The sequence below is a fragment of the Ruditapes philippinarum genome, unplaced genomic scaffold (assembly GCF_026571515.1).
Source record: "Ruditapes philippinarum isolate M1 unplaced genomic scaffold, ASM2657151v2 ctg121_1_1_1_1, whole genome shotgun sequence".
NCBI lineage: Eukaryota > Metazoa > Mollusca > Bivalvia > Venerida > Veneridae > Ruditapes > Ruditapes philippinarum.
In genome coordinates this window covers 109,495-132,607 of record NW_026861840.1, presented here as the reverse complement: position 1 = coordinate 132,607, position 23,113 = coordinate 109,495, and the positions used below count along the sequence as shown (strand labels likewise).

General features: G+C 32.3%; 1 protein-coding gene across 4 annotated transcripts in view; it reads right to left on the bottom strand.

The window, feature by feature from the left end:
* LOC132717014 (sodium/hydrogen exchanger 10-like) overlaps positions 1–22,394 on the bottom strand; it is a 219,547-nt gene extending 197,153 nt beyond the window's left edge. Inside the window, exons 1-5 of one of the 4 annotated variants that reach the window (XM_060700366.1) lie at positions 22,174–22,394; positions 10,769–10,895; positions 4,306–4,566; positions 954–1,208; positions 185–346 (exon numbers count right to left, since the gene is read on the bottom strand). In XM_060700366.1, the coding sequence (XP_060556349.1) occupies positions 185–346; positions 954–1,208; positions 4,306–4,566; positions 10,769–10,868 (778 nt within the window). In that variant the 5' untranslated portion in view covers positions 10,869–10,895; positions 22,174–22,394. Of the gene's footprint in view, positions 1–184; positions 347–953; positions 1,209–4,305; positions 4,567–10,768; positions 10,952–11,229; positions 11,369–21,556; positions 21,713–22,173 lie in introns of those variants that run through there. The other 3 variants (XM_060700365.1, XM_060700368.1, XM_060700369.1) reach the window with 3 other exon arrangements.
* Between the last annotated feature and the right edge of the window lie 719 nt (positions 22,395–23,113).

The window sequence follows — 23,113 nt, the reverse complement described above, 5'->3', positions numbered from 1 at the left end:
GATAGGAAAAAAATTCTTTCTATTAAATTATATAAATGTTTGTTAAGACCAGATTTTAAAAATGCAGAGGCAAATTATAAACGTCTAACGTCTGTTGTTCATAAGGTGAGTATGGACTCGAGACTCAACAGGAACCAAAAATCTTTTTATTGTATTCGGATTAGATAAAAATGTATGTACTCACCAACATAGTAAGTGATGTAGGTAGATGCCAGAGTAATGGTGATCTCAGCTATGGCGTCGTTGAAAATTTTCGACAAACAAAATAATGTGATTTTCGCCATTATAAAACCCACAAATGGACCGCCTATTGCCACTTGTATAAAATATACAACTATGTCACTTCCTGTAAAGGAGAAAAAAAGTTGATTCATTAAAGTTATCATTATAACAATTAGTAAATTTGCATATTCAGATAAAAGGTATATTACTCCAACTGTCATATGTAGATTTACAAAACAAAGTTGCCTCCCTTACACTAACTAAGAAATGCAATTTATACAATTGAACTTATTTACAATATGGTTTATCTGTTGTTGTTTTGTTGTTTTAATGGGGGACATTGAAAATGATCCATAATAATTTCAATCAAACTGGCCCAGAAACAACAAAATTACAGTCATAGGGCAGTGTCAATTGAGTTGAGTTGAGATTTTTCATGTTTTAAGTACATCTTTAGTACATTTTAGTGTTTTTCGAAAATTATATAAAAGCGGGGAAACTCTTTAAATGCTGAATTCGAATCTCAGAGTTTCCTCCCTTTAATTGCTTCCTCAATGTTATATACACATGTGCATGTGTTCACATAAAAACATTCTTTCTAAAATGAGCAAACATGGAATATTAGTAGATATTAATATAGTACATCATAACATTCATTCACAACTTTTCGGTCAAGTTTGGGATAAAGATATGGTTGCTGGTAATCAGCGGAGGTATTATCAAGAAATTACCCGTGGTTCCCTGTTCGCTGGTGACCAGTCTGAGGAAAACGTTGAAGAATACAATGGCAGCACCGTCATTTAAAAGCGCTTCTCCTTCAATAACCATCGCCAACTGTTTGGAAGCCCCTAAATCTCTGAGTAGAGCCACGACCGCAACCGGATCCGTGGCACTGAGGATCGAACCAAACATCATAGCCTGGTACCAATCCCAGTTGTATGTAAACATGTACTTAGCCAAGATTGCCGTCAGGAATGATGCTAATGCTGAAAAATAATGTTTAAGAATAAATTCAAAGATCTTTCTAGAACATGCTATGGATAAAGAATGGATAAAGTTGAGATACTACAAGGGAGCACCAGGTTCAGGATGTTACAAAGTTACAGAGCTCGTGTTGTGTTGTTTTGTGTTGTGTTGTGTTGTGTTTTGTTGCGCTGTGTTTTATTGTATCTCGCGATAGTTTCATGTCTGATCGCACCGTACTGCACTTCATCACACCACATTATATGTGTGCAACTTGAAACACTTAATTAAACAAATTTCAAATACCATAAACATAAATCGACAAGGCAGTGCAAATAAATTCACCTTAACGAATACTTTATTAAAAATTCTAGTGCAATTCCAGTGTAGTTACCTAAATTTGAATGGGTGAGAAATGTATTACTTTATATAATATATCCGTACAAAAGTCTTATTCTGCTTGCTATGCTTTAATCATTTCATGTGAATTATATAAATATTAATATATGTATATTAATTAAGTCGATTATTAATATGCAGTCTTTGAAATATCTATAGATGGGTTTTAAAAAATTTGTATCTTTTTACATAATTTGAATGGAAAAGTATGTACCTAAAATTGTATGTTTACATCAAAGGCATGTTTGATGAAATATATTCAACGCGAAGAAAAGACATTTGTTCTAATAGATGAACTTGATATTTAAAGAAAAATAATAAAAAACACATTTTCAATGAAATTAAAGTGCGAATTTCTTCATATGGAAAATAACGTTATATGTTAGAATTCAACTGCGTTAGAGTGGGCGCGATGATCGCCGGTTTTAACGTTACACTATTTAACTTTACATACGTCACGGGCGCGTGTTCGATCCCCCGATAAAGTACCGTGCAGAAGTGCTTTTACTCTACTGCTGCGAATCGTCCATAGCGACTGTGAATAAATGTGCGTATACTGTTATTGTTGTTGTTGTTGTTGTTTTTATATAAATTATGTATACATATATCCAGAGGTATCAGTTGATCATCGTTCACCATACTGTTAGTCTGTTTGTACTAACATAATATTTACTTCCATTGTTCACGACAGATATCACCGTGTATATCCAGTACTAAATAAATGAAATAAAAATATATTGGCCAGTTTTCTTACCGCGTTGGAAATCCTGTCAGGTATCCGCAATTTATTGCACAATTTTGCGTTACTTATTGCACGAATCATGCGTTATTTTCACATTCTGGCGTTACTGGATATACACGGTGGATATACGCATGGCATTATTGCTAGACACAGCTTAAAGTAAAATTATATTACAAATATCATTTTTGATCAAGTTCTGTTTCAGGAGGACAGTGGATGAATCACAATTGTAATATGTTCTAGGTACAGAACATTCAAACAATAATATCCCATTCTACCTATTATGCTAAACTAGGAAAAAATATCGCCGTTTTGTGAACAACTGATATGTATCGACCTGTCATTGAAACAAATATCAAAGTGGAAATAGGCAGAGCCCCTAGATGAAAAAGAATTAAAGATGAGTTATTGATTCAATGTGTATAAATATCTGCAAGAAAAGAAACAAATGCTCAAGGACAATAACGGTTCGAACTCAGACACCAAATTGCTCGTTGCACGCTCTTTCTATTTCGTTTACGAGAACGATTTTAGTATTAAATCTGGACATTAAAGCATTAAAGCTTTGTAGCACTCTAAATAAAAGAGATTATTGATATCAAATATACATTATATGACATTTTGGTATTAGTTGTCACTCTATTCATAGACATATTACTTAGATACGTCTCTCGGGCGCTACATTTTAACTGCCTGTTACTGATAAAATTGCGTATCAAAAACACAAAGGGAATCCCAGCGTTAGCATTTAATTTACAAGAATCAATTAATACAATAAACATTAAACATAAAGTGGGCGATATGACGCCTCTGAACAATAAATGCAAATTGATATTGTAAAATGTTCCTGGATTTTATGGGCTTTAATTAAAGGACTAAATGGACTTTAAAAATTGACAGAATTAAGTATATGAGAGTTTCTATGTTAATGCAGACGATTGAATATAACAACCAACATTAATCTTATTATATCTTTATTCATTTACATAAGTAAAATATAATTGGAAGCACTTATAGTCAATCCTGAGTTAGAGACTCGAAACTGCGAAAAATGGGGTATTTTTCTGTTTTTTTAGGGGTTGGGGTGGGGGTGGTGAACGGGTGTTTACGTCACATCACTATAACGGTCATATGGTGAATTTCCAGCTTAACTATTGTAGGAGGAGCTCTGGTGCCCTCCATGCATTGTTTCATACACAAAATAAACACACGAAGAAATCCCATCACTATATAATTATACCCTGTTGCTAATTCATTTTTTTTTCGCGAAAAAAATAGCGTCACGATTTTATTACCTCGTTTTAAATTCAAAAATAATTCTCGTCACTCTAAGAAAGCTTGGTCTTGGCCCTAGTAAGTTAACGAGCCTACAGGTTTGGTGTTAAACGGTGGCCACAACAAGATACAGAAACAACGGGTTTGACTGTATTTAAATCTATAACCAGCAATAATTAATTATGCTCTCTTCTAAATTAAAGACATTAATTGGTTTTTGTCGAGTCAGCATTTTTACATTATTTACTATAAATCGCGATCAAATGTACACGAAATCAAGATACCATTGCGTGATAGTTTAGATTAATAGCAAGACAAAAATGTTAAAATTAATACTTTAAATGTATAATTTATATAAATATGTATGATTTATTATATTAGAGATAGGAAATTTTGATTCTGTCTCCCAAAGTTTATAACTTAATGGACCTTTTATTTCGGTCTTAATGACTTAATGTCCTTTTTCGCTAAGTTCGGTTTTTACTTATTAAACCCTCTACAAAAACCGTAGAAACAAGGTAACGATCTCAATGTTATATTTGATATAATATCTAAACACTTACTGCTTTAAAAAAATTCACTTGTCCGTACAGGCTGTAAGACAACCTGGGCAATACGGCCAATTTATCCCCCACCCCTCTGAATTGAACGGCTAGTCCCACCAATTCTACTGTAAACAAGACAACTTTTTAATTTCTACTTACATAATCCAGGTATGGCAAGGAGCACAACTTGCACGAATGCCTTGATAAACGTGTGCACTTCCATAGCAAACGCTGACTCGAATATCAACACTGGTAGAAAAATACTCAGTATTAGATGTGGGTCCGTCTCCACAACACGTGCATACACGTGTACGCTCGGATAGCGAGATGACAGAAGCCCAAACAGCACGCCGAGAACAAGAAGAACCACTGTGTAAGGTAAGCGGAGGTTCAATCCCTGTATCACACGCCGAGTCAAAGCTGAAACATAAACAAACTATGCTTTAATTTTGATAAAATGGATGTTATGTTTTTGCACTCGGTCTAAGTCTGTTCAAACTACATTAATAAAACCAGCTTAGAACAACATTTGTCCTTTCCATTGCATTTCACGATATGAAATAAAAGTACAAGATTAATCTGAAATAATATTACATGATACAAATTTGTAACTGTGAATTAAAATCAACTCAAACTATTCCCATAAAAAAGTTAAGCAATGTAAATAATTATTGTAACGATATTTTTACATATTGTTAGAAAAGAGTTAGTACCTCAAAAGAAATGTTCCGAGAGTAGAAAGAATCGAAATATCGGCGGTTGTATAGAAATATCGAGAGGAGTAAGTAAAGAAATATCGAGAGGAGTAAGTATAGAAATATCGAGAGGAGTAAGTATAGAAATATCGAGTGAAGTTAGTATAGAAATATCGAGTGGAGTTAGTATAGTAATATCGAGTGGAGTAAGTATAGAAATATCGAGTGGAGTAAGTATAGAAATATGGAGAGGAGTAAGTATAGAAATATCGAGAGGAGTAAGTATAGAAATATCAAGAGGAGTAAGCATAGAAATATCGAGAGGAGTAAGTAAAGAAATATCGAGAGGAGTAAGTACAGAAATACCAAGTGGAGTAAGTATAGAAATATCGAGAGGAGTAAGTAAAGAAATATCGAGAGGAGTAAGTACAGAAATATCAAGTGGAGTAAGTATAGAAATATCAAGAGGAGTAAGCATAGAAATATCGAGAGGAGTAAGTGTAACGACGTTGGTAGAACGTCATAATGAGCATGATAATATGCAAATACTTAAGTTGTTGAATTAACATAAGGGAATAGTTCCCGTATATAAGGACACAAACCACTCTCGGTGGTGAGCTAGCTTTTCACCGACAGGGTTTGTGTGCCTTAAAAACGTTACATTTGGTGGCCAGTGTGGGGGAATGTAGACAACTGCCAGACTGGAGTTGCCCTACCCACAGATTTCCAAGGCCAAGTCTCGGGACGAGACTTCTCGGAGGGGAAAGTAATGTAACGACGTTGGTAGAACGTCATAATGAGCATGATAATATGCAAATACTTAAGTTGTTGAATTAACATAAGGGAATAGTTCCCGTATATAAGGACACAAACCACTCTCGGTGGTGAGCTAGCTTTTCACCGACAGGGTTTGTGTGCCTTAAAAACGTTACATAAGTAAAGAAATATCGAGAGGAGTAAGCATAGAAATATCGAGAGGAGTAAGTAAAGAAATATCGAGAGGCGTAAGTACAGAAATATCAAGTGGAGTAAGTATAGAAATATCAAGAGGAGTAAGCATAGAAATATCGAGAGGAGTAAGTAAAGAAATATCGAGAGGACTAAGTACAGAAATACCAAGTGGAGTAAGTATAGAAATATCGAGAGGAGTAAGTACAGAAACACCAAGTGGAGTAAGTATAGAAATATCGAGAGGAGTAAGAAAAGAAATATCGAGTGGAGTAAGTATAGAAATATCGAGAGGAGTAAATAAAGAAATATCGAGAGGAGTAAGTATAGAAATATCGAGTTGAGTTTGTATAGAAATATCGAGTTGAGTTTGTACAGAAATATCGAGTGGACTAAGTATAGAAATATCGAGAGGAGTAAGTATAAAAATATCGAGTGGAGTAAGTAAAGAAATATCGAAAGGAGAAAGTATAGAAATATCGAGAGGAGTAAGTATAGAAATATCGAGAGGAGTAAGTATAGAAATATCGAGAGGAGTAACTAAAGAAATATCGAGAGGAGAAAGTATACAAATATCGAGTTGAGTTTGTATAGAAATATCGAGTGGAGTTAGTATAGAAATATCGAGTGGAGTAAGTATAGAAATATCGAGTGGTGTAAGTATTGAAATATGGAGAGGAGTAAGTAAAGTAATGTCGAGAGAAGTAAGATAAGAAATATCGAGTGGAGTAAGTAAAGAAATATCGCGAGGAGTAGGTAAAGAAATATCGAGTGGAGTAAGTATGGAAATATCGAGAGGAGAAAGTATATAAATATCGAGTGGAGTTAGTATAGAAATATCGACTGGAGTTAGTATAGAAATATTGAGTGGAGTTAGTATAGAAATATCGAGTGGAGTAAGTATAGATATATCGAGAGGAGAAAGTATAGAAATATCGAGTGGAGTAAGTAAAGAAATATCGCGAGGAGTAGGTATAGAAATATCGAGTAGAGTAAGTATAGAAATATCGAGTGGAGTTAGAATAGAAATATCGAGTGGACTAAGTATAGAAATATCGAGAGGAGTAAGTATAGAAATATCTTTTTTCCAGCTTGTTGATCTTTTTTAAACTACATTTTCAAGATGAACACTTTTGCAAGGAGGACATTTAATTTGTTTTCTAAAATATTATAACTTATGTTTACAAATCAATGTCTGACGATTGACTCTAAAATGTTTAGGTTTCCATAACTCACAAATGCCATACGTCGAACCGACATTTTTTTAATGTAGATTTCATTTCGAATTATATATAATTACACATATTAAATGTACGCCAATAATATGAAGAATTAAGTACTTAATATACTTGGAACCGTTTCTCAATTATACAGGACAAATTACATATTCATATATACAAATATTATTATTTATCAAGATTTTGATAGGTTATATGACCCAGTTTAAACAACTGATTACACTACACAAATCAAGAGTCTATTAAAATCCAATTTACCATCTTGCGCAATACCTTTTTTAGTAAAAATAGATTTGTTTCAACTATGTGCATTCCGCCATCTAATAGTATAAGTATTCATTCATTTCAGTAATAAACAAAAATACACAATATACAAATTATAGGTGGAAAATAAACAAAATAGTTCGTACTTTGTAAACTGGCCTGCGTATATATATATGTATTAAACGGTGAAATATACGATTTCGTAAGTTCACATGAATGGAAAATCCGCGAAAAAAGTAATATTTAATAAATAAAAAAGGGACAAAATAAACAATTTTGCGTTGAATATATGTTTTCGTGACTACGTGATAAGTTCTCAAAGAAAAAAAGTTAAATGTTGACGGAAAAAATGTACACCTATAGATGCCTTAAAAGAATACTGTGAGCAAAAAACTGGGAAAAAAAAACTTCCTACATCTGGACTGTAATCAATTACGCCTTGAATTTCAAATATTTACGTTACAATGTACAAAAAAAAACCGGCGCGACTTGTGATTAGTAAAATAAATCTCAAAAAAAAACTTCAAAAAATGTTCATAGCTAATTAGCTATACAGAAATCACTTCATATTGGCAATAAGGTGTTACTTTGATCGTATTATGGAAATTATGACAGAATTTGCTAGTTAATTGCTACATGTACTTTTTTCACTCAAACTTTCTCTCGTTACTTACGCAGTAAGAGAAATATATGAATATTTTATTTTGATAACTTATATAAAACCTCTATTGCCATTTGGCCAAGTTAAATCACAATTGACAATATTTTTTACTCTTTGGAATAACGTTTAAGTTTTCATAAAAAACAGCAACACGCACACGAATGCGGGAGCATGCCGCTTTAACCCATCAAGCAACACATTGTCAATCTTACAATGTTATTTAGTCATCTATCTTTTTTTGAGATTTACTATACTGTTAATTATCTTGACGATGATAATCAATTAAACATTTAATGACATCAGGAAATAGGTTTGTCTTAATGTTAAACTTTTAAGTTTTATATCAGACATTTTCTCTGAACTCATGCGTTTTATATATGCACCCCTCCTTCATTAGTCAGTTTTTGTGTCTTTTTAAAGGAGAACCACTGTCTTCTATAAAATCTATTAATTTTATATATTGTACGTCCATTATGACGTTAGCTAGCGCTGAAGTCACTTCCGGAATAATCTTTAAGATCAATAAACGCCGATATTATCAAGAGCAATATTACGCTAGTTTATACGAGCCAATGATTGTGAAATACCTGTAGAAGTTATTTAAATTGAATCACTATTTCAAAGCACACTGACCGATTTAACTTGAATATTTTCATTAATAAATAAAAACTAGATTGTGAAAAATAATAAACGATATTTGCAATTGTCTTTAAGTTCTTTTTTTTTTAAATAAGTATATTGTTAATAATGTGTAGTATTATACGTTTGAGGGTAAAATGAAAATAAAAAACAAGGAAAATCGGAAAATTATATCATTTATTATTATTATTATTTTGAAAGGTACATAAATAGCGGACGCAGATAACAGGTAAGATAATGGTAATATATACACGGATCATATAATATATCTACCGCTAAAAATGCGTAATGGACACCACTTACCATAATGTCAAAATATAAGACAAGGTCCACACGGATTTGAAACTGACAAAGTGTGCCTGTCATTACAAATTATAAATATAAGTGGTCATAACAATACTTCTATATAAAAATGTTTCAAACATAAATCCTTTATAGTAATACAATGTAGCCTACTTAACATTATGTTGTTGTTGTTTTCTACAAGGGTCACGCGTCCTTATATTATATATGTGTTTATACTTTTTTGACTGACTTTGTATATTTAATGTATATATAAATCAAAGGATTCAATGTAAAATCTTATATAATTTTGATTAATTTAAATTGTAATAAATGCACTATATATTTTGGGGTCATGTTTATATGACTTCTCTGCAAAAAATAGAGGTTTTCGATGTAGGGTTTTCCCCTACTTTTAGCAGTTTTTACGTTTCTATAAAAGTCTTAAAATATTGTTCTTCAGTATTTAAACTGAAACATAAGTACTTTCTGTTTTCTGATTATTGAAGATCAAATTTACGTCTGTTGCTTTTCTTTTTCTGTTTGCTTTTTTTCTTCACTTTACAAAAACAATGATCAGAAATTATGACGTTATTTCCCGGGACCCCATCCAAAAGGAATGTACGAGAAGATTCTGAGAAGTCCCTTTATACTGAAAAAGTCTAAAATGTGTACTGAAATTTCATAACATTTAAAATTTGAGTTGATCCAACATTAATGTAATAAATTCACTATAGTATATACGTTTACTATCTTTATAGACATATATGATAGATGTTTGACAGTAAACTCTTTTTAATAGAACAATGGAAAGATAAAGAAAAGTATCATTCCAGCATTGTTAATGCATACTGTTGCAGTGTTCTGTTGTTGTCTTGTTGTTTTTTTTTTAATTTAAAATTAATTATTTCAGAAGTGAGAACTATCATAGATAATTTGACGCGGGGTCAGAACTTCAAACGCATGTAAATAAAGAATTAAACATTAAAGATTTAATCGGGATGAAAAATAAATTGATTATTACAAAAAAATCTGTTACTGGTGGATATAAGATTTGAATTAGACATATTAAGGTAAAAGTTTATTTAGAGGTTTCTACGGGAAAAAGAATGTGCAGTCATACGAGAAAAGCCTTGTGTTATACATGGAATCACAAGTGAAACTGCATATGTCATCAGGTATTAGTGAGTAATAGTGACCCTGACCCAGCCCTTACCACCGGAGAGATAATGGGGGAGATTAGCAGGATTTTTACATAGCATCGAAATAGCGAGGGATATACGAGATATTTAACCAGGGTATGGCTCAATGTAATCATCTAAAGACTTTCATCTGTCCACTCACTATATACCCTTGCATAGTAATAATGATACTTTTAAATTAATTTTAATACTAACAGTAAATAGACATTGGATAGCAAAATGCGTTTTTACATAGCTACGTATGTACGGAGAAGACGTACTGTACTGAGATCTGTTTCAGTCCGCTATCATTATGTTCTATATATTATTTTATAATAGATAAACGCAAATGTGTGGTTGTTGTTGCTGTGCAGATGAACGATTACAATTATGCAAATGTCAGAATACAATATTAATCATGATTTTATCATCACAATATCAACACAAATATATTCAATAATATTATCACAAATTAATACAGTACAGTCAAAGTCTTCATTCTGTTCAGTTTCTGAATTTCATTTTCCATGTTATAAATAGAGGCTTGTACTATAATTAAAAGGGATATCCTATTTGGTTAAAATATTGAAGGTTACCGTTATGGACTTAGAGTTGACAGGGTCGGGGGCAAGTTGGAAAAAGCCAAAGGTCTGTAAGTCAGTGCTAACTTCAAGTTCAAGTTTTTGCCGAAAAAAAGGAAAACTATTTACTCACCGCCAACGGCACAGCTGCCAAAAATAAACATGATAATTGCCGAATCGTGTTCCATGGTATGGTAGTGATGATAAATCGTTATATTCGTATCATTCGCCATCTTTCACCCAAATTGCTACAAAACCACCTGAAATACATTTTGATGTCTGTATAAGTCGCCATTTTGTATTCATGAACGTGACGATTATGATGACGTCACTAAATATCTACGCTATGTACATTCAAGTGCGGAGATCACAGTATATAAACGATTTGAACCCCAACCGGATCTTGTGAGAAGATTTTAGTGTCAGCCATAATCTGCCTCTTCACTTGTTTACGATATTGGTATTTATATTGATACTGATGAACGTTAGGTTAGTAAATCTATAATTATATTGTAAGAGAGAAACTTTATTAAACGTCTAAGTTATGCAAAACATAAACGTTAGCACGAAGGCTATAAAATAATCGAAACTCACGGACAGCTTTCAGGAGATCAACACTGAACTCGAACAAAAATCCGTCTTATTCAAAGGTTGATTTAGTTAAACATTGAATTGTGATATCAAATTACTAAAGTAATCAATAACAAACGATAATTTATTCATATGCATAACATATTGCTGTATCTTGAACATAAATTTAAGAGTTTTACCAAGGAGGTCATTTCCGTAAACTGAACGTTACTTGCTGGTGATTGTGAACCCTACTTGTGATTTTACGAATTTTATCTGTTCCCTGACTTGTGAGTATTTTTAAAGATTTATTGGAGAAAACGTTAACGTTTATTGCGATTTTGTATCAATTATTGCGAGAAAATATAAATGATTGTAATAGAATTTTAGTATATAAGGTGGGATCTAAGGTATTTACCGAGAATTGGTTTAACTGATACTATTGTTAATCATTTGTGTAATAAAATATATAATGTTATGTATATTTTTCTTTCAGATCATCATGGAAGAATACAACTGCATATACTGTTCAGTAAAGACTGCGAATTTCACATCATTGAACACATATTCGCCATCCAGCTTGCAACTTGAAAATAACAATAAATAATGATCAGAAATAAAATTTCCTACTTAAAAATTTAAGCGTCACAGCCAATAATATTAACGAAAAAAAGTTTATAACACCAAAAACTGAAACACTGACAATTAAAATTTCAAAAATTCCCGAATATTCTCCGTTTAAAAAGATGCCAAAATTGTCGACGCCTGTGAAAGATATGATATACAAGCATAAAAATCGTACATGTCAGAAATAGAAAGTCAATGAATTTCTGAGAATATAAAACCGTGTTTTAAAAAGCAGAATGAAATCAACCGTAGGTGTAAAGCTTTCAACATGTTGAAATAAGTTATCTGCAAAAAATCTTGTAATGATATTTCGAGTTTATTGATACGTGACGTTATAGAACGGTCACGTCAAAACTAACAACAATGCCGTTGAACTAAATATAAGAAATTTATAGTACATATGTAATATTTTAGCTTTATATCTTTCCAAAGAAAAATGAATGGTAAGTGAAGATGAGGTTTGTTAGTTAATTATTCTTATCAAGAAATAATTGGCTCTCTGATTCGTATAACCAGCCACTTCATGCTGGTATTTTCGTAGACAGTGAAAACATGACGAAGCTCCATTCATATGCAGTTTTAGTTACTTACAAGTAACATAGAACTAAATCATGTACCATGCTATTGTGACACAATAACTTCATATTCTGTACAATAAAATATGGAATATACGACAAAAACACAATAAGAATCATCAAAAATGACTCGCAAGTAATGGTTCATTGAAAACACAAGTAGGGTACAGATCATTAAAATTGTTTTAGCAAGACGGGTACAGTTATCAGAAATGTCGCCTCTATTATTTACTATGTTTTATCAATATTTAAAGATATTTTCACAAGTGTTTGTCCGGTAACATGAGGTTAAGACAATAAAGTTAAGATTCAGATATGAGTTATAGTGAAGTAAAACAATTTTAGGCATAAATTTGCTTGTGTAATCGGCGTGTGTTGACATAAACAAAACATGAGGCGAAGAGCACAGCGTTTTATGCGCATATATTTTACGAAGAAGGTTATGGATGTATATATTAGGAAAGATAAAGTATTTTTTAATATGATTTAAATGTTAACATACCGTAACATATTAAATTCAAGCGGATCTTTAATAGTTTAATGTGTCATCCCGCCTGATTGTACGTTTAGATGCTGAGATCTTCTCACAAGATCCGGTTGGGGTTCAAATCGTTTATAAACTGTGTGGAGATAGTATGGTAAAATTAAGCAAATCTCTACTCAATATTAATTGAAAAGCGTACAATGTTGTTCAAATGGAAATTTTGTTTAAATTTATTTTTTGTTTGTTTATTTTAAAGGAAATGATTTTTCAACATCATTTGATATTTAATTAGTGATGAGCCTTCAAATTCACAAGTATAAATCATCTTCAATCAAACCGAGTCATGTAATTTTGCTTTGTTTCGGAGGGATCACTTTTTCCAGATATTCAATGTTCAATTCTTCATGTTTAGCTATTAATTTATTCACCAGAAAGGAAGCACTTACAAAAAGTGGCCATTTTGAAAACAAATGATGGCACATGGCCCATGCATGCATATAAATTACAGATATTCTAGTATTATTTAGATCATTGATAATATGGCTGCTAAACGCAAGCTTATATAGCAAAAGGCAGTTCACTCAAATCAGGCACTAGTTCTCACATTGCACGCACCGACGAAATGTTAAAAGAATCTGTTAACACATTTTATGTAATAGATAGAAAATTAATTTTCAATTAGAGATCATGTGACTGATTCTAGTATACATGCATTTTTGGTGTCTTAGATCTTTCATTTCGGTCCCTGTTTAATAAACAGAGTCCTTTTCTGTCTTATTCAAATTTAAACACAACTTGCTAACCAGAATGCTTTGAAGAATGAGTATTACATGCCATGATTTAAAGATATCCACCAAACACATTTTTGTTGCTCCTGGTCATAAATACGTTTTCTTTTTTTTCTTTTTTTTTATACAATACGTGCAATACAATATCGAAACATGTAAAACGTTTACGAACTTATAACGTGTATACCGTTACCTCAAGGTAGCGCTCGAAGGAGCAAACGGACGAACATAATGTAACCATTTGTTTATTTATTAATAATAATAATTATACACAGAATTTCGGTCACAATTTAAAAAAAAAAAGAAAATGTAGGAATGGATAAATATTAAAATACAATTAATTAAAATACTATTTCAGGTTGTACCTTGCTGATAACTAGATATTCCTCGAATCAACTTCCGGTATCATTCCTTTGTACTAAAAATTCTTTTAAGGTAGAACACCCCTAATGGGCACTATAAGGAACTGTAAAATTGACAACACAGGGCAGTTATATGCCTTAAATGTCACCTGTATGCAAAATTTAAACAAAATTTACCGTGTGGTTTATGAGTTATAGACATTTTTCTGAACTAAAACTTTGCTACTAGTAGGGCTTTTTTCAGATATGAGGAAACTCTAAATAATCTATAATATCATCATTATGAAAAATGTTTTCTTATTGCTCATTGTTAAGAAACAAATAATGACATTTAGGTAACAAATTAAACAAGCCAAATGATTGTTTTTTAACGAAATGTTTTAAATATGTTTAAAAATGTAACTCTACCCCACCCACTTTTAACACTTATTTTACCATTTCCCTGTGTAAAAAACCTTATTTAAAATATCCCTAAAATTTTTCACAATGAGGGGCTGTTTTCAAAGTTTGCCTAAATTTTTTTCAATGTATTTTGGTTGGTCTTCCAAAATATAAAATACTTTTACCGTGTAGTTTTAATTTTATTAAATTTTGAAAATATCTGGTATCATATTTGCTATTAAATTTGGCATTATTTAGTAAATAAATACCTAAAAAAATCAAATAATTAAAATAAAACACTTTTTTCTTACATAAGGGATCTGAGAGATTAATAAAAAATGTTAAAAAGAAAAAAAAAGAAAGAAAAAAAAGTTGCCCCTTCTGGGGTTTGAACCCACGCCCCTCAGTTTCAATACACTTTACAGTGATTCAAGCCTATTTGAGTACTCTTCAAAGTGGAGATAGTGCATTAGGGGTGTACTACCTTAATTCGATTCAACATAAAATGTATACACCAAAGAAATCGCCAGGCAACAAAACACCAAAATTTGTTCTAGTAACATGAGACTGTTAGATTTATATCTGTTAACATAATGCGTGCATATATGCAAAAAATAATATCGGTAAACCATTATGGTATCTTTCTGGGTAATCACTCCAAAACTTGTCAAGATCAAACGTGCTAAATATAATTGTTTGCATATAGACCGAGAAATTTCTATCACGATAAATACTTTTAACAACGACTGTTTTGCTGCTGCTGATGATATTGGTGACAATGCTTTAAGTGATGAAGATGATGATGGTGATGATGGTGAAGATGATGCTGTAAGTGATGATGATGATGATACAGATGCTTCTGCTGCTGCTGCTGCTGCTGCTGCTGCTGCTGCTGTTGCTGCTGCTGCTGCTGCTGCTGCTGATGATGATGATAAGGGGACTAATGTGCTGTTGGTTGCTGTTGGTGGAGTTGGTGGGGGTAATACTGAGGCTGATGATGAAGAATATGAAGATATGGAGGAGGCACATTTGTTGTTGGTTGTTGTTGTTGTTGGTGGTGGTGGTGGTAATCATTAAAATACTTGATGATAATGATAATAATGATGATAATGATAATAGTTGTGGTGGTGGTGGTGGTGGTAGAAGTGTGGTGGTAGAGATGATGACGATGATAATTATGATGGTGATATTGGCGATGAGGCGGAGGAAGTACATTGCAGTAGTAGAAGTCGTTTTTGTTGGTAAGTATCTTCTTTAAACAAAACTAAACAGCATATTTAAAAAATATCAGATTTTGTATCACATAAAACTTCATCTTATTTTATATTTAATGAAATGTTTTTACAACTGAACCTTTTTCTGTGAAAAAACAATCGAAAAATGCTTAAAAATGCTCGAAATAAATTAATAAATAATATATGTAATAATAGATTTTGTTTTCTTTTTTGATAAAGTTTATTTTTTTAGTATTTGATTGGCGGCCATGGCAGGTTCATTGATTTACTAAAAAGACAGCCATAGACTTATTAAAGGAACTCCACGGTGATTCAAAAGATTTGAATTTCTTACATAGATCAGATGGGGAAATTAAATACATAGTTGTACATAATATAATTAAGTTAAAAAATCTCGTAAATAAATTGAAAATCGTAATCATGTGTTATTCATAGCCCAGTTTGAGATTTTGGTTCATGATTTACAGTTAGAATAATTATTCTGGAAAAACGGTGTGATCAAATGGTCTGAATTTTTGCACACAGTCATGTTATTGGCTTAAAATGGAACATTAATCTCGAAAAATTATTTCCAGTGCCGTCATGTCAAAGTCCTCAGTTGGTACCCTTTAAATAATTCATTTTAAACCTTTCTGTAATTATCTGTTATACGTCTATTAACAATATAAGGCTATAACATATTTTATTATCTATGGTCATGACGTTTATTTTATCATACGTATGTATTGAATATTTAGATTAACTTTTGATGACATTATGCCCATCCAAGGGTATATAGTGAATGAACATGTGAATATATAAATACGATTTCATTCTGCAATAATTCCTTTTGATTTAATAAAACAATAAATAACGCACGAATCCGAAGAATTTTCTGTAAATATCCATTAGAATTTACGTGTACCGTTCAGTTTATAAAAAGAGTGGGACAGTCTTTTTATATTTAAGACAAATTTTTAATTTTATCCTAAATATTTTCAAATATCACATGTTGGTCAAACACCATTTTAACAGTCAATCTTTTGAAATATAAAGTCAATTCAGCTCAACTTGACTATAAAAATATGAGCATGTCACTTTAACTCAATATGAATATATGTCAATATTTTGTCATTGGTAAAACTCTTTTATTATTGGAAGCAATTTTCATAAAGATATATTTTAATTAAAGTAATTACCCCAACAAAGAGCAATTCTTTGGCAATTTTTACCCTGTGTTTTAATATATTAAGCAAAAACCCAATAAATGAAAACATGATATTATTATAAAAAGCATAATTGTATTTTAACATTAACGAAACTGCCTTTTTTTACACAAAATTGGGGGGGGGGGATCCCCGGTTCTTGGGTAAGCCCTTGTTCGTTTTTTGAAATTTTTGTTGTTGTTTCATTTAGCCCAGGTGAGGTTTTTGTCAAACGGGTTGGTTCAAGTATTTCCCCCAAATTTTATCTAAACCCAAAAATTTTCCTGACCAAAATAACGTGCACTAATCTACGCAAAATATATCCCCTAAACACTTAGCCTAAAAAGAAAGAAAACTTTAAAAATACCTAACTGTAAGAAATAGTTTTATTCTCAATAGTTTATTGTGTGTCGCTTATTTTACAGTACAAGTGTTGATGAATGTCCTTAATTGTATGTTAATTTAATCTGTTTTTCATCATTTTATATGTAAATAAATGAATTCTATAGATATTAAACATATAACCGATTTCCATCATTCACAAAAGCAATGTACTTTTCATCAAGGAATGTTTATGTTTTCTTTCAATTCTTATTTCGTAACACTCACATCAAACGTTAACCGAGTTAAATTCATTCAAATTTATTAAAATATAAGTCAGAAGTGTGAGTAATTTTTCTGAGGGAATTTTTGTTATTATTATTATATTAATAACGACATCAAACGATGTTTAATACACCTAAGAAATTATATTACCCCAACGTCACGAAACATCTTTGATTATTATATATATTCCACTTTACTTATTTCGTTTTCAGATTTAACGCATTGACTGGAAAAGGTGTTTTTAAGAATTTTTTTAGCCGGAAAACTTTTATTGAATTTCAGGTTCACCGATCAAACAAAACCGTATTTAAATTTAAATTGGTGGACCACTCGTTTCCCTGGGATACGCAATTCGTGTGTTGGCATTGTTAAATGTAATATACAATTCAAATTAGACAGTTAAAATCGAATGTAATTACGATGTTTTATATATATCCTGAACATAGGCGGAAAAAATGCACAATAGAAACTAATAAAACTCACCGTAATTTATGTACGACCTCCGACAGATATCAAAGGATAGACGCATGTACGTACAATGTAATATGACTTAGATGTACTGGCATTAAGCCACTGTCACATTTTTCACTCATCCCAGGTTGTAATGCTGGCCATGTGAGTCAACCCATGTGATCCCAACATTATTTTTAATTATGTAATTTATATGTTTTTGCAACTACCTGTGTCTGACTATAGAAAAGAAATGTGTTTTAAGTTTCAAAGCTTAAATATACGCCATTGCATTCAATTAAAATAGCTATAAAATATCGGACAATGCGCTAAAACAAAATGACGATCCGGCCGGAGTGGGATAAAGGTCGTGTTTCACCGTAAACAGCTGCTTACGACGAATAAGCTTGCGCATAAGTTGTGTATGTTGCCTATAATACCGTATACAGTTTACACCGTATAAAGCTTACACCTTGTACAGCTTACACCTAATACAGCTTACACCTTAAACAGCTTACACCGCATAAAGCCTACACCGCATAAAGCCTACACCGCATAAAGCCTACACCTTATACAGCTTACACCTAATACAGCTAACACCTTATACAGCTAACACCGTATAAAGCTTACACCTTATATAGCTTACACCTTATACAGCTTACACCTAATACAGCTTACACCTTATACAGCTTACACCTGATACAGCTTACACCTAATACAGCTTACACCTAATACAGCTTACACCTAATACAGCTTATACCTTATACAGCTTACACCTTATACAGCTTACACCTTATACAGCTTATACCGTATACAGCTTACACCTTATACAGCTTACACTGCATAAAGCTTACACCGAATACAGCTTACACCTAATACAACTTACACCGTATACAGCTAACACCAAATGCAGTTTACACCTAATACAGCTTATACCTTATACAACTTACACCTAATACAGCTTACAACTAAAACAGCTTGCATCATAAACAGCTTACACCTTATACAACTTACACCGTATACAGCTTACACCCTATACAGCTTACACCTTATACAGCTTACACCTTATACAAATTACACCAAATGCAGCTTATACCTAATACAACTTACACCTAATACAGCTTACACCTAAAACAGCTTACATCATATACAGCTTACACCGAATACAGCTTACACCGAATACAGCTTACACCGAATACAGCTTATACAGAATACAACTTACACCGAATACAGCTTACACCCTATACAGCTTACACCTTATACAGCTTACACCTTATACAAATTACACCAAATGCAGCTTATACCTAATACAACTTACACCTAATACAGCTTACACCTAAAACAGCTTACATCATATACAGCTTACACCGAATACAGCTTACACCGAATACAACTTAGACCGAATACAGCTTATACAGAATACAACTTACACCGAATACAGCTTACACCGCATAAAGCTTACACCGAATACAGCTTACACCGAATACAGCTTACACCGCATAAAGCTTACACCGAATACAGTTTACACCTTATACAACTTACACCTAATACAGCTTACACTAAATGTGGCTTACACCGTATACAGCTTACACCAAATACAGTTTACACCGAATACAGCTTACCGATAGTTGTATACGTCAAGATGCTGCATTCCACGTATGTAGCTCATTTGTATAAAATGATCAAGATGATGACCGTCATCAATTTTTTGTCTAGGCTACGACTAAGACTATGGCTACGACCACGACTACGACTACGACTTTTACTACTACAAGTTAGGCTTCGATCAGGGCGACTTCGAAAGAGACTAAGACTCATACAACTTTAATGGTTAAGAGTACACATCTTCTACGATAACGATCAAGTCTATGACAACGACGTTTACTACTTAACCGGCGACAACGACCATAATTAAGTATTATTACTGCTACGATCAGGAAGATAACGACGATTTAGACCTCGAATACCACTATTACTGTCACAAATAACTACGAGAACAGCTACGATGACAACAGAAACAACGAGCACGGCTTAAACAACAACAACGACAGCGACTACGATTCCAAAAAATTTTTTGATTGACTACGACTATTAGGACTTTTGCGTCTACAAGTCGTTATCTACGACGACGACGACGACCTCGTCCACGATAACAACCATGACTATAATTTTGAGGACTTCATCGACAACTACGGTCACGACATCGACCATGACTACGACTATCTACGCTTTTTACGAGTACTAGTCGTTATCAATGACGACGACGACCTCCACCGATAGTATTCTAGACTATGAGAACGGTAACAAGTATGACTTTGATGACTACGGCAGCTACATTTTTACAACTACGGCCACGTCTTCTTTGATAACGACAATGACTTGGATTTTCTGAATCTTATGAACGGTTACGCCTACGACGACAAAGATAACGGTTTCGACGACGACTACTACTACTACGACAACAACTACAGCAATGGCTACGACTGTGATCACACCTAGAACGACTACGGCCATAACTGCGATATTTTACGATTACAAATTACGACGTCGACGACCACGACTACTATTACAACTGCATTTTTTCACATACATCTAAGACGACGTCAGGTACGACTACTGTAACTACGATTCGACGACTACGGCGACAACTACAACTATGACGACATCTTCTACTGACTATGACGATGGCTACTACAAACAAGTCCGACGGTGAAATAGTGCGGTTCTGTGTCTGAGACCCGCGGCATATTTGACGGTTGTTCTTTGAAATTGGTTATTTCGACATTACCGCATCGTTACGTATTGTGCGTACTTGTATGTACACCAGGATTTCAAAAAAATGTTTGAATGAATAAATGATACATTGAATAATAATTTTTTGTACAGAGAGACACACAAAAACAGCAATTTAATACTTAATATATAAATCATAGTGACCACACACCTGTAGGGTACAAAAATAACGTCAACAAAAACACGCATTCACTAATGAGTACTAGATTAAAATAATCCTAAAATTAAAGCATTACCATTTTTTTTTTTCAGAAATCGAATCAAGTTTTCTACGTGAAAATTGAAATACAATTTCTATTTATTAAGCACTAAGGTTTATAAAACAAATGACAAAAATTTAATTAATCAAAAATGAAAGTCTGTTATATTAATCAAAAATGAAAGCCTGTTTTTGTCGAATCCACAATTCTTTGTTGTTATTGTTGTTGTTGATAATGATGATGATGATGATGATGATGATGATGATGATGATGATGATATTATTATTTTTTGTTGTTAGCGTTGTTGACTTTAATAATGTGTAAGAAAAAAACCTTTCACATATATAGTTATTTACAAATACAGTATGTAAGTTGCGTGTGTAATTTTATTATTTATTTCTATTTTTTGTTCTGCTTTTAGCTATGAAATGCGTTATCCAGGATTCAAACTATCTGGTAATTACGAGGTACGTGTCGATGTCGAAAAGTCACAAAAGTAAAATAAAATAAAAAATAATTAAGAAAAAAATAAATAGGTTCAATATGATTTCAAACATTAAATGATTGCTGAAATTAAGAAATGAATTATTTAGAAATATATTTGTAGACAGTAAAACAATATTATTATTTATTGAATAAAACTCAGACAATATAAGGTTTATTTACCTAATTGTAAATATAATCCCGGTGCGATTAATAAATAATATCCTTTAAACGTCTACGCATGCGCACAGCAGTAAACACTTTGCCGGTGGCAGCCGAAAAATTGAAGACTCATTTATTTTAACACCAAAAAATGTACTTGCCAACAAGTGAGCTACCATGTCACTATAAGTACAGTTTACATCGTGAAAGGCGACCTTTGACAGATGGTGCATGTAGAGTTTGTTGTATGTACATTATTGCGTTTGTTTAAACCCGCGTTATGTCACCTTTAAACATGTTATTGATCTCCAAACATCAAAAAATCGGCCTAGATAATCTGTTTCTAGGAAGTATCTAATTAAGTATGCTTTAAGTGAAACGCCTCTTAATTTATAAAAGTAACTTAAAGTTTATATCAATATTTATTGCCCTTGCCCTTAGATAGTTGTTGTTTTGTGTTGTTTTTTTCTTTTAAATTTGTTTTGTTGCGTTTATTTTAACTTCGGCAAATCAAATTGTTTGACACAAAATGATTTAGTCTGAAAAAGAGCAAACTATGCAAGAGGTGTTGCAAGGCGTGTGCCAACATCACTTAAAATGTTATAAATTTTCAAAATATAAAAGATCACGTGACTTACCTGTAGATTATCAAAGCACAGGACAGTTTAAAAAGTTCGTTAGTTCCTCGTAAAATATCCAAGATCAAAACGCGATATAAATATTATATACATGTACTGAACATCAGTCCTTACAGCGGTGACAAATATACTTATATATTAATTTGATGTCATCTTATTTCGCATTTAACAACGAAAGGCCTGTATGATATAATATGAGTAAATGCCAGATTAATATGCTAGGGCGCCATATGTTTTAGAATAAATTACGTCTTTGGGAAAGGTGTCTATTTAATGTCGATATTATAATATTGGTTAATTACATAGATCTGTGCTCACCACTGCAACATTTGTTATGTATTTTTACGGACATACGCCTGTCGCAAAAAGGTTTTTTGTTGTTGTTCTTTTTTTTCAAATCATATCCAATATTGTTTACAAATAAGATCTTTCGTAACAATTTAAAATATGTTAAAACACACGAGCATGCACGTGCTGACGAAGATTTGAATATTTTGTTTTCATTCTGTACATATTTTTTGGTTTTAACTTTTAACCCAATATGTTATATAAGTGTGATAAGTTCATTAAAATTCGGTTGAGGTTTAACATGTATAGTGTACTTTAAGATGATGGGTGACCTGTGCCATTGGGCGAGAAGCATCCTCGGTAACACAGACGTACTCGTAAGGAAATAATTTTTAAAAAAATATTTCATTTTCTAAAAAAGCTGAACCTCATAAACTGTTGCATCTGAAATAACTTAATTAATCGGGGGCGGGGGTCAGTTTTAAAAAGATATGATTTTTAACTAAATCTTATTTTTCTACATAACTCACTTTTAGCGACTAAAAGACAAACGCAGACCAAATAATCTTCTCAAAGTTTACTTATACAGCAACACATGATAAACGAGCGTCGTCAAAGTTAAAGGCATATTATGCCTCAGAAATTCATATAT